We start from the raw sequence: 12308 nt of genomic DNA, 5'->3' as shown, positions 1-12308 counted from the left end.
CATGTGGTGCTGGGGGATTGAACCGCGGTCCCTGATGCTTTTGCTAAGCTTGTTCTAAGTAGGTGCTTTAGACCACTGAGCCATCTCTCCAGCCCTACAGAAATCTTTCTACCTCACACTCAATTGTTGTTAACCTAAAACTGCTCTAAAGAAATATATTCAAAATTCAGAGAATAATATAGAGCTCTGATAGTAGACACAAATGTGCTAGCATGGAAGAGTATATAAGCATTTCTTAAAAGTCTATTAATAAATTCTCTATATGTAGAATATTTTTATGAGAACATTTTGCAGAACTGGTGTTATCATCAAACATGGTTTTGGAAAGTGCCCCTACAAAAATACATACTTATAATTTAAAAGTAAAATGAGGGGCCAGGGAGATGGCTCAGTAGAGTAAGTGCTTCCCTGACAAGTGCAACAAGTGCAAGGGCCTGAGTTCAATCCCTGGTTCCACAAAAAAAAAAAAAAAAAAAAAAAAAAAAAAAAAAAAAAGTAAAATGGCAGAAATAAGAAGTTTAATACAAAGTTTGCAAGATACAATTTAGGAAGGCTTGAAGAAAGCTAAACAAAAAGACAAACAAGAGGGATGTGAATATTAAGAGACCAGTTCAAGCATGTAGAATGAACAGAAAAAGGAGAAAAAGTCATTAAGGAAAGAATTTAAGAAAAATCATAAAATAAATGTCCCACATGGTAAATGAAAATATATCTAAACTGAAATCCCAGATTACTGTAGATAAAGAAGGGCTTCAAAGACAACATATAAAACTAAGGTTGTAAATCTAAGAAAGACATATGAGAACGAGACACAGGGAAAAAATAATCTAACCAAAAGAAGGAATTGAATCTAAGCATTAAGGATGTTTGCTTAATTACTGTGAGTTTGGTAATCATCAAGAGCACTTTGAGGCAGCTAGCCCCTCCAGTATGTGCAATAGATAGTATGTCAGAAACTGTGTGTAGGCAAATCAATCAGGCTCAGGAATAGCCTGAGGAAACAACGATGTCTGTTTTTGAGATCTATGGAATGGAACAGCATCTCATGACCAGGTATTTAGGATCAGCTTTGCATCATCTGGCCCACTATTTCAAGGAAGTGTCCATTATTCTGATTACCCAGCACCTGCTGAGGAAGGTGCCTACTGCTCTGAAAACACCTATTGGCCACTCCTAAATCAGCTTCCCATACGACAGGCTTTGTGACAAGTCTCCTGTCTTCTCATCTAGCTGGCTTTTCAAATAAAGTCATCTTTGTCTCAACATTTTGTCTGAGAGCTTAGCTGGCCCTTGTGAGGCAGGCAGCCAGACTTGGGTCTGGTAACCAGATAGAGAGAAGCTAATGGAACTCAGAGGGCTCTAGGAAAAATTTCTTCTAGAGCTTGACAGGATAGACTATACACTGTGCTTGGACAAAAACATGTACATGGTAGGAATAGATTTTAAAGTTGAATTAATAAGTACACAGAAAAATAAATGTGCTACAAAAATCAGTAATACACTACATTTCCCTTGAAAACGAAGTGTGTGACAAAGGAAAATTACAGTATACTATATAACTTGAGAATAACAGTTATAAACTAGTTATAAAAACAAAACACTGAGTCAAAATTATAATATTGGAGAACTGGGTGAGGGAGGTATGTGTGGCTAGGTAAGGGGTAAGGGGTAAGGAGATTAAGGGTTAAATTCTCATCCTCTGATGTGTGTAGGCAATAGAACAATGCCTAAAGCTAAAAAAAGAAAGCAATCTAAATATACTATTTAGATATATGGAGGTAAATAAAAGAAACATGTGAACTGAGTGCTGTGATGTGTGGGGTATAACCCCAACTACTAGGCCAACTGAGGCAGGAGGATCAGAAGATGTAGCTCAGTGGAAGAGCACTTGGCCCTGGGTCTAATCTCCAATACTGCAAACAAAACAAAACAAAACAAAACAAAACAAAACAAAACAAAACAAAACACTAACAAAGAAACAACCTCTCCAAAACAGCTGAATTAAAAATGGTTGCTTCTGGGGCCAGCCTGATAGCTCAGTGGTCTATAAAGTGCCTGCTCAGGCTGAGCACAATGGGCAGGGTTTGATTCCTCAGCTGCCTGTCCTGCTGACCTCCCCACCCACTGCCCGCATGCTGAGATAGCAATTGAGACTGTGTGGTGGTGCATGCCTGTAATGCCAGCACTTGGAAGGCTGAAAACAGCAGAATCACTACAAGTCTGATCTACATAGTGAGATCCTGTAGACTCTGTCCTTAATACAGGAAAAAAAAAATTTAAAAAAAAAAAAGGCTGCTTCTGGGAAGAAATAACTGATAGGAGGCTTGTGGGGGTATCTGTTTTGTTTTTGTAGTAAGTCTTATAGACTATTTCCTTTAACTGTATTTACCGTATAACTAACTAGTAAACATTTAAAAAAATTCAAGTGTTGTATGGATTAAAAAAATGAAAGGTAACAAAGGATATCGTGTGGTAAATAGCATGCAATCTCTGTAGCTTTAATTGTTACCACCAAAAGGACTAGAAAGCTAACATGGACTACTCCTATGTGTAGATATATAAAATGAAGTTCATACAGAGAAGTGGTCAAGGTCACAAGATCCAGTCAAAAGATGGTGGCATAATAACCAGTATAGAATGCTACAGCCTGACAGAAACAGGAGACAGGGATATACACAATACGTTCCCATTTTCTCTAGGCCATGAAATTCAGGGTAAAGGAGAAACACCAGTCCAATGATTACATGGAAAGATGGTGTAAGTCATTTAATAGGAATAATGAGGCATAGTCATGAGGTGTCTGCTGCTGCTGTAATTCTATGTCCTACTGAAAAGGCCCCTTGTCACTGAGGTGGTCCCTACAATGCTGTAGGCTAACCCAAGCAGGTATAAAGACATCAAGGTGGTATATTATGAAGTTGGAAGATGCAATTTATATTTTCACAAAAGTGCCTATCTGTTCTTCATTTTGCATGGACAGGGACAACAGCTACTACTCTAATATCATTAATCTAATGATACTCTTAGAATAAGCACATGCAGTGGCTGGTTGGGCCTAAAAGGTTGCATATTTAGAAAAATTACATGAGAAGACTCTGGCAAGAGAAGGACATACATGCTACAGGCGGGCTCTGTCATCTTCTATAGGTTAGAGAGGATACTATGATTAGGTCTTTCCTTCTAGCTCTCAATATTTTAGGATTTGAACAATGACATACTCAATTCCTTCTAAGAGGAAAACCACCCTAACTTTCATGGGGCCCATTCTAATTGTGTAGATATCCTTGAATATGATAGAGTACCTATAGAATAATTAAACAAGGTTTTACATATCTCTGAATCTATACATTAAATGAGTATTATTGTTATAGTTACTTAATTGGGAAGTTGTATGTCTATTCTAAGGATGTAATTCTTTTACAGCTCCTTTTATAAATAGTTTAGTGTGGATATCTATCTATCTATCTATCTATCTATCTATCTATCTATCTATCATTTGTCTCACCTAGTTTACAAAATGGGAACAGATATTTATAAATTCCTAGTTTGTGGATGAGATATATGTTTATATCTATGGGAGACAGATATTTGGTGTCTAGAATCAAGTTCACTTTCCTTGGACCAATGTTCTATACCATCAATGATTTTTTTTTTTTTTTGTTGGCAGAACCGGGGATTAAACTCAGACCCTTGCGCTTGCGAGGAAAGTGTTTATTCTAGTGAGCCATTTCCCTGGACCCAACGACTGTTTTTAAAAAGCCAGAAGAGTTTCACACAAAGCTGAGAGGTGGCAGCATTATTGGGATGGTAGAAGGGTTCTAGAAAGTGGAAGGTCACTAATAAGGAAGCAGTCCTAAATTGGCAGGATGAATATTATTCTGATCTGGGCCAGACAGTTCGAGGCTTTTCTCCCTATTCCCTGCAGTGGGCTCCAGTTCCCCAACACTGAATTCACAGAACACTTACCCAAGTTTTCTTTGATTATTCTAATAAAAGTGTCTCTGAGACTACTTCAAATGTCTAAGATAAAATACTTAAAAAATATTTTGTCTAGGATTACTAATGGACAGGAGGCTAGTTATTAGTGTAAGATAATGCAGACATTGGGGCCTGTGGCTTGTTGCAGCTGGTCCCGTCCTCTGCTCTTACCTGTGGGGGCCTGCAAGGCTGAGCTGGGGATGGTGGCAGCATCTTGGGGAACAGTGCTGGTGTCCGGTTCAGGGGTGCTGGTTGTTGGTGAGGTGGGTGGTAGGTTCAGCAAAGTCCGAGGTTTCCTCTGTCAAAACGGATGAGGAAAAGTTTGCTACCCACAGTAGGTACCTTGTTTACTTGTTCCTCTATTCCTAGCACTTAATTCATCCATGAAACAAAATTATTTTTGTTTCATTTTATTTTTGTTTTCTACTCAGCATCTGGCCCCAAGCTGTGCATATGGTAGATACTTAGCAAACATTTTCTGAACCTAGGTACAAGATTTTGGTCTTCTGAAGAGCTAGTGCCTAATGCACTTTACACTGTTATGTAGAATTCTAGACCTTTTATAAATTGGGCAGATAAAAGCAAAAAGGGGAAAGAGTATGCTATTGTTTAAGTTTATTGACATTATTTTATACTTTTTCTCTTCAAACAGAGTAAAAACTCTATTTTTTCTCCACTTATTTCATTCTTTCCCTTAAACCTTTTACTCTAGTAATCTCTAATTATATATCTCTATCTATCTATCTATCTATCTATCTATCTATCTATCTATCTATCTATCTATCTATCTATCCATCCCGCAGTTAGGTGTATCTGGTTCCTAACTTTACAATGTTAAGCTGACACTTCTGATTGAGATGCTCTTTTTTATTTAATTTACAAATTTCTATTAATCTAGGAAGTTTTTTAGTTTTCCTCTTTTCTGTTACCTCTGTTATTTTGTGTTTTTCATGTGTCAATGTATTGCCATTATACATTTACAGAAAGCACCCCCCCAGCCTGGAACTCCTTGAAGATCTGATTTTGAGTACCACTCCTTGCAAGGCACTTAGTATATATGTAATAAGTATTAACATAATAAATGCAATAATGGGTTAATAAACAGGAAGTGAGAGAAACCAAGCATCTCTGCTATGCTGTTCAGGGCAGTTGCTGGGAAAGAAAGATCTCAGAAGGTTCCAAGAAATTGTTTTCTAAAAGCCTGCCTTATGCAGGAAAACTGCCTCAAAGAGATGTATAAATTCCCTTTTACTAACGGCCTCATAATGGGTCAGCTACTGCAAATAGTGAAAGCCTGCCTGCCTCCTAGAAGTAGATCATTTAAAGAGATGACACTGATGGCAGCAGGCATACATAAAATAGTCTTGATTGGAAAGTCATACAAACCCTAATCAGAAGTGGACACCTGCTTATTTTCTTATATTGCTAAAAAGTGAAAATCCCAGTAACTAATAAGCCGTGATTAAAGGGAAAGACTAGTCCAACTTCAATGAACTGGTGATAAGATTTCCTGAAGTCCCTGAAAGAGCAATCCTGGTAATCAGGTGCCATAAGAAAGCCAAAAGCTAGAAAGCACTATTATTATCTGAGCGAGGTGCATTTTCATGTACTGTATCTATTTACACATTGTCTCATCTCCATTGTATAGGAAATTGGGTTCATAGCCTTCCCCAAAGAAGGTTTTACAGAGTCATGCAAGCGGCCACAAATGGAGATGGGATCTAAACCTGTCTTCAAAGATTTTTTTTTTTACTTCGAAAAAGATTGTAAAGCTCATGGACAAAATAGGACAGAAATAACTCTTATAAGAGTAGGCAAAGATGTAGGAAGGAGAGTTAGGGAGTCAAATGCCAAAACATAAAATACAGGACAGGATGAGAGTGACTGCTTTCAAGAATGTAAAGAAAGACGACTTTGGTTACTATGATTAATAAGACTTTCTGTGGGAGCAAAGCAGAGGATAATCATATTTCTTGAGTTTTGAAGAATCTAAAAGGGGATTTAATCCAATCAGCCACTGAAAACTTTTATCTGTTTTGCCTGAAAACATTCCTTCCATAGTCATCTAGTGTCCAGTAGAACATCAATGACAGAAGCTTGCTACTTTCATTTTGGGATACATTTAACTGTTCCTTTTATGTTGAAACAAAGCCCTTCTGTTTGAGTATCTCTTACTGGTTCTGTTTCCATCTTTGGGTCCCTCAGGTATGTTTTCTACCTTTTTGACCATCCTCAAGATGTGTCTATATAATCAAAACCATGATTTCTCTGGCCTTGGCATCCTAGAGCCTTTAGTTTTTTCTCTACAACATTAGGAAGAAATACCAAAGATGAAAGTGAATTAGGTCCTAGGTTAGGAGTTAGTTACAATGGATCAGAAACAACCTTATATACTATACAGGATTATTAGGACATGACACTGAGAATTCAAAGGTATTAAGTAAGAGACAATTGAGATTAGTGACATCATTGCTAAAGTTGTCCATCCATCCATCCATCCATCCATCCATCCAATCAACACATTCTAAACATATACTAATATATACTAAACATCTCCCAAGAGACTGAAATACAAAGCACTGCAGGACAAAAAGAGATTAGGTTACTGACCTCTAGAAACTTACCTAGAACTTATAAGAACTTAAGTCAGCTTAAGTCAACTAAAGCAATCGGAGTAAAGAATCATACAGACCAAAAAATCAACCAACCAACCCACTCTTGGGAAGAATATGAGACTGAAACAGACAATTCAGGGAGAACTAGGAATCATTTCCATATTGGAACTTGAGTATTTTAGTTCAAGAATACAATTCTGAGAAATCTCTGATAGTTAAGAAGTGCATGGAGGAGGTGATCCTAGAGGGGAACTTGGGAAGCAATTGAGGAATTTTTCTTTCAACACCAATTCTTTCCTTGGGGAAGATATCCATGAAAAATAGGCATGGCTAAGAAGGAGTATTTTCAGTAATACTGCTCATAAAAGCTTGGCTCCAGTCTTCCAAAACTAGAAGTGTTACATCCCTCAAGAAATGTAGAAAGTAAAAATATGGGAGGGAGTCAATAACATTAGAAGATCTGAAGACTAATCAATGCAGCCTTTGCTATTCATTAGTTATATGACCTTAGAAAATAATTTTACATGTCTAGATCTCAGTCTACTTAATATTACATAATGTTAACACTATTTTCCAGAGTTCTGTGAATATAATAGTATATAATGGTGACCAATACACAGTCTGACATGAATGAAGGGTTGGAGTTAGCAAAAAATATATATTTATAGTCAGCTTGTTTTTTCTGTTCATATGCCCAGAAAAGTGGGACAGTTAATGAGAAGCAAGGGCCTTCCATGTATGGCAGATATTAGATAAGACTCCCCTCAAATATGAGTAATTTCAAAGTCAAAATTTGTTTCCTGTCCCCATGATCTTATGTCTAATATTGCCAACTCCAAAGTAAGAAGATAAATAAGATTGACAGTCTAATATACTGCTCTTGAAATCATGTATTGGGTAAAGAAGAGGGCCAAGATATGCCCCTTTCTGAGGTAACTGGGCATGGATGAATCACCTCTTTCATTATACCTTTTTTTCCTTTCTAGAAAAAACACATTTTTACCTACCTTACTTCCAGGTTTGGGACCCCTCTTCTTTGGGAATTTCAAAGGTTCAGGTGTCTTGGATGAGCTACAGATTGGATGGGATATAAGGGTCTTGGGTGTTCGGCCTCGCTTCTTTCCTGGTTTACGCCCCCTCTGCCCTGGTTGATGCTCCAAGACACTTTTGGTGTTGCTGTGGATGCTGGGCTTCTCAATGTTCACATCAGATGCAGGGTAGGGGTTCTTTGGAATCACAACTGCAAGAAAAAGACTCATTCTATCACCCCTCCTTTCCTCACATTCCCATCCCAGACAGAACAGAAAAGGACTTGTACTTCTGATTGTAGAGTTGTGTTCCAGGAAGCTACTTTTCTGGTATTTGACCTAGATGATTAGAAAAATCACAGAAGAAACTTGAATTTAGAGTGACTACATTTGAAAGTTTTAAATTATTTCTACCAAATAAAGACTAAATTATTAAATATTTATTCCCAAGGTATCTAACAGAGGACTGTGACCTAAGGCCAAGTTGAAACACATGATCAGAACCACAGGTCATCATTGGGTGGCTCTCAGGAGCCCACACTCCATACCTACTGAGAATAAAAAGGCTCAGAAAAGGACATGATGCTCTCCCCAGTTACTCAGTAGATTGAGATAAGAACTTCTGTTTGGAAACTTATCCAGGACTCCCCTGACAACCAAATCGACATTAATCTACTTTCAACGTGATTATTGTAGTGAGGATCAGTGAAACACATGGAAATACAAATCTTCTAGAATCTTTCTTTATCTTAAAGACCTTTGCTCCCTATTATCTTTAAAATCTTGATTCTTTATTCTGTTATCCAAGGACTGTTGTCCCTTTGTCCCTGCCATGCTCTCCAATTATGCTTGATGTAATTTATGGTCACTTACCCTTTTGTTCTACTAGCTCCATATACTGAGATCTCTAGTATTCTCAATTAGACATGTTTTCAACATTCAACCTAGAGCCAACTCTTTACTGAGGCCTTCTCTGGTTATGACATGACTCAGTGTCCTCCCTCATGCCAATGTATTCTGTATGTATCTGTGTTAGTGTGCTTCTTAACTTTACTCCAACTATCATCTTAAATTTAGAACTTTTTGAGACAAAGGTATCTAGTTCATCCCACAAACAGTTATTGAGCTCTAATTATAGGTTGTACACTGTTCTAATCCCTGGAGAAAGAATAGTGACCAAAGCAAACACAAGTTCCACTCTCATGGAGTTTATCTCTTAGAAAGAGAGAGAAAATGAACAGATATGAAATACAGTGTTAGATGTTGATGTGCTATGATTCAAATCAGTCTGAGAAGTAGACTGAGGCGAAGAGAAAGTCCCTTGGATTGAACTCAGGCCCTTGCGCTTGCCAGGAAAGCGCTTATTCTACTGAGCTATCTCCCTGACTCGAGAAAGTCCCTTGGAGGAGATGACATTTATGCAGAGCTCCCAAATGAGACAAAGGCACAAGCCTGTGAGGACTTGAGGGAATAATCTTTCAAGTAGAGTGTGTAACAAGTACAAAGATTCTGAAACAGGCACATGTGAGTGTGTTTGAGGAAGGGGAAGGAGGTAAGTAGAGCTAGAACTGAATGAATAAAGGGGAGACTGGAGGAATACTATGTTGAAGGAGTTACCAGATTATGTAGAACTTTGTAGATTTTGAACATGAACTGAATTTATTGTTGGTTCAAAGAGAAGTCACTGAACAGGGGAGTGACAAGATATACTTAGAAATATGGGCAATCTGGCCACAAAAATACAATAGAATATTTGTTGTGGTGTGGGACTTTCACTAGGGTAACAATACAGGACACATTTTATAATATCATTTTATAAGGAATCACTCAAAGAACCATAAAAAAGAAGTGCAGGAAATCTGCCCACACTAAAGACCAAAGATTCCAGTTGAGGGCCTGGATTGTAATATCCTGCATGAGGCCAGCAGAAAATCTAGAGCTCATACAATGCCTCCCACAAGTCCAACTGGAGGCCTAGCGCCCACAACAGTGTCTCATGCAGGCCTGCTTCACAGATCTGAGCTGGGAAGGCCCGAAGATCAGTGGTGGAAGCTGAAATGTCTATGCCAGTGGAATGAAGGATCTGTGCTAGCAGGCTAAGGGATCTGAATGGGAGCTACAAATCAAAGCTCAATGTGGACAACAGAGCCCCCCCAAAGGTACCACATCCATCCTCAGCAACAGTGAGGTCCTGAGCTCCTCCAGTGATGAGGACAGCTGAGTTCCCATCAGAAAGCCAAGACCAGCTTCTCCAGGAGGCTAAGCAGTGCACCATCTTACCTTCTTCAGCCAGGAAGCAATGCCGAAGATGAGGACCAGAGCTCCCTCAAAATGACCCATAGCCATTCTCAGTGACACAAAGGTCCCAAGTTCCTCCTCTTACAAGAACAGCCAAGTTCAACAGGAAAGCCAGCATAATAAAGTCCCCCAGAAACATCTAGGAGAACCAACAGCTTCCAACAGCTCTAACAGCTTCTCCAAACAGCATCCCTATCAGCGTACCTACAGCTTCTCCAGTTCTGCCTCGTATGCTGCTGGCAACAATCCTCAGGTGGGCCTCCCACACCCAGCATCATGCTAGTTCAGTTCAGCTGGGTGTAACAAGTTGCCAACCAGTCAGAAATGCACTACACAATTCACCACTGAACTTTCTTAAGAGACAAAACTGGAAAAATACTAAATGCCCAACAAGAGAATAGCTTTTGAAACACATGGTATATTTCATGTATATATGAATATATACATGTATATACATGTATATTTCTGTGGAATACCAAACAGAAATAAAGCTGTGACAATAGGAATGAATCTTACAGAAATAATGATAGACAAAAGTATACATTATGATTTTATGTTTTAGGGAAGGATGTACAGTATGTTCAGGGTCTCACTACTAGATCAGACTCATAGTGATCTGCCTGTTTACCGTCTCCCAAGAGCTGGGATTAGAGGTGCACACCACCATGCCCAGTCTCAATTGCCATCTCAGCGTGCCCCAGGGGCGGGGCCAACACTTCGGGCCCAGGGATTGAACCCCTGGCCCCTGCTTGCAGGTGCTTCAATCCGCAGAGCTATTTGGCTGGCCCTTAGATTATGATTTCTTTATACAAAACTTGAAAACAGAAAAGCTAACCTAGAGTGATAGAACAGTTGTATTTTTTTTTTTTTTTTTTGCGGAACCGGGGATTGAACTCAGATCCTTGCCATTGCCAGTCAAGCGCTTATTCTACTGAGCCATTTCCCCGGCCCCGACAGTTGTATTTTTGAGGGAGTTGGGTAGGTAGGTTTTTTTACTAAGAGGCAACCCTGGTGAGTCTTCTGAGAGTTAGAAAGAAACTATCAGTATAAAAGAGAGAAAAGACAAAAGATAATAGTGAGCTAGCACCTTAGAATGAGGTGGTAATTACTGGAGAAGATGAGTAGTTGAATTCAGAATATACTTTGATGGAGAAGCTGACATGATCAGGTATCAGTGAACTGAAAATTATCAAATAGAAAATGCAAAATTATACCAAATAAATTCAATTAAATCATATTTAATAAAATGGAAGAGCCATAGATGATCCAATGTTATTGGCTAGAGCAGTTGGGAGAACAATAGGAAGTTCAGAGCTCAGTTTTCAAACACATGTCTTTTCAGATACCTATTAGATATATGGAGACATTAAGTAGGTAGTTTCATACATGAATCTGGATTTCCAAGGAGAATCTAGAACTGGAGGGCTGGGGAGATGGCTCAGTAGAATAAGTGCTTCCCTGGCAAGCGCAAGGGTTTGAGTTCAATCCTAGGTTCTGAAAAAAAAACAACCAAACACCCAAACAAACCCGGAGATAAGAATTTGTGAACCATCAGTATGTAACTGATATGTAAAACCATTATATTAGAGGCTGAGAGGACTCTAAGCTCAAGCACAGCCTGGGCAACTTACTAAGACTCTGTCTTAAAATAAAATAAAAGGAGATGGGGATGTAGCTCAGCACAAAGGCCTTGTGTCCAGTCCTGAGTACTTAAAAAATGAGCCTCTATTGGAGCCTGGATTTAAAAAACATTTTAGAAAAAGAACAACTAACAAAATCTATAGAACTATCTGTCTATTAGGTAATATTTGATGCCAAGTGTTAGCCTATTAAGTTTCATGTTGAGCTCGAGAAAGACTCGCTATGCAAGAACACATACATTACCTAATAAATCTGAATATCTATGTTTTTCTCTTTATATAGATAGATATAGATACATATCTCCTATGATTCCGAATTCAAGTCTTAGGTATAAACTCCAGAGAAATTCTTGCACAGATACACCAGCATGAGTATAAAATAATATACAAATACTATTTGTAACAACTGAAAACTTCAAATAATCCATGTCTATTATTGATAAAATGTATTTAGGCTGGGCAGGTAGCTCAGTGGTAGATCATGTGCGTGCTTAGCATTTGTGATGCTTTGGGTTCAATACCCAACACAAACATGAAAAAGTAGTTCTCAGAGTGTGCTCTGGGGACCTGGGTATCCTCAAAATCCCTTACAGAACCTGTAAGGTCAAAACTGTATTCATGATAATGCAATACATTATTTGCCTTTTTCACATTCATCCTCTCACAGTGAAGCTTTCCAGAATGTACAAGTGTGATGCCATCACTTCGACAGCTAATGTAATATATATTTGTATATTCTTTTTTAATTT

At 38.4% G+C, this 12308-nt stretch overlaps 1 protein-coding gene across 10 annotated transcripts in view; it reads right to left on the bottom strand.

Moving 5' to 3' along the window:
- The window catches only part of Scmh1 (Scm polycomb group protein homolog 1), a 178450-nt gene that overhangs the window by 43540 nt on the left and 122602 nt on the right, over window positions 1–12308 (bottom strand). For 9 of the 10 annotated variants that reach the window (XM_023706201.1, XM_023706195.1, XM_023706196.1 and 6 more), the window contains 2 exons: window positions 7601–7833; window positions 4150–4276 (listed from right to left, as the gene is read on the bottom strand). The exons of the other annotated variant lie outside the window; for it this stretch is intronic. In XM_023706201.1, coding sequence (XP_023561969.1) covers window positions 4150–4276; window positions 7601–7833 — 360 coding nt within the window. The remainder of the gene's footprint in view (window positions 1–4149; window positions 4277–7600; window positions 7834–12308) is intronic. 10 annotated transcript variants of the gene reach the window in all.

The sequence above is a fragment of the Octodon degus genome, unplaced genomic scaffold (assembly GCF_000260255.1).
Source record: "Octodon degus isolate 3935 unplaced genomic scaffold, OctDeg1.0 scaffold00245, whole genome shotgun sequence".
Classification (NCBI taxonomy): Eukaryota; Metazoa; Chordata; class Mammalia; order Rodentia; family Octodontidae; genus Octodon; species Octodon degus.
Note: the sequence above shows the minus strand (reverse complement) of the source record. Positions and strands in the feature narration are given on the sequence as shown.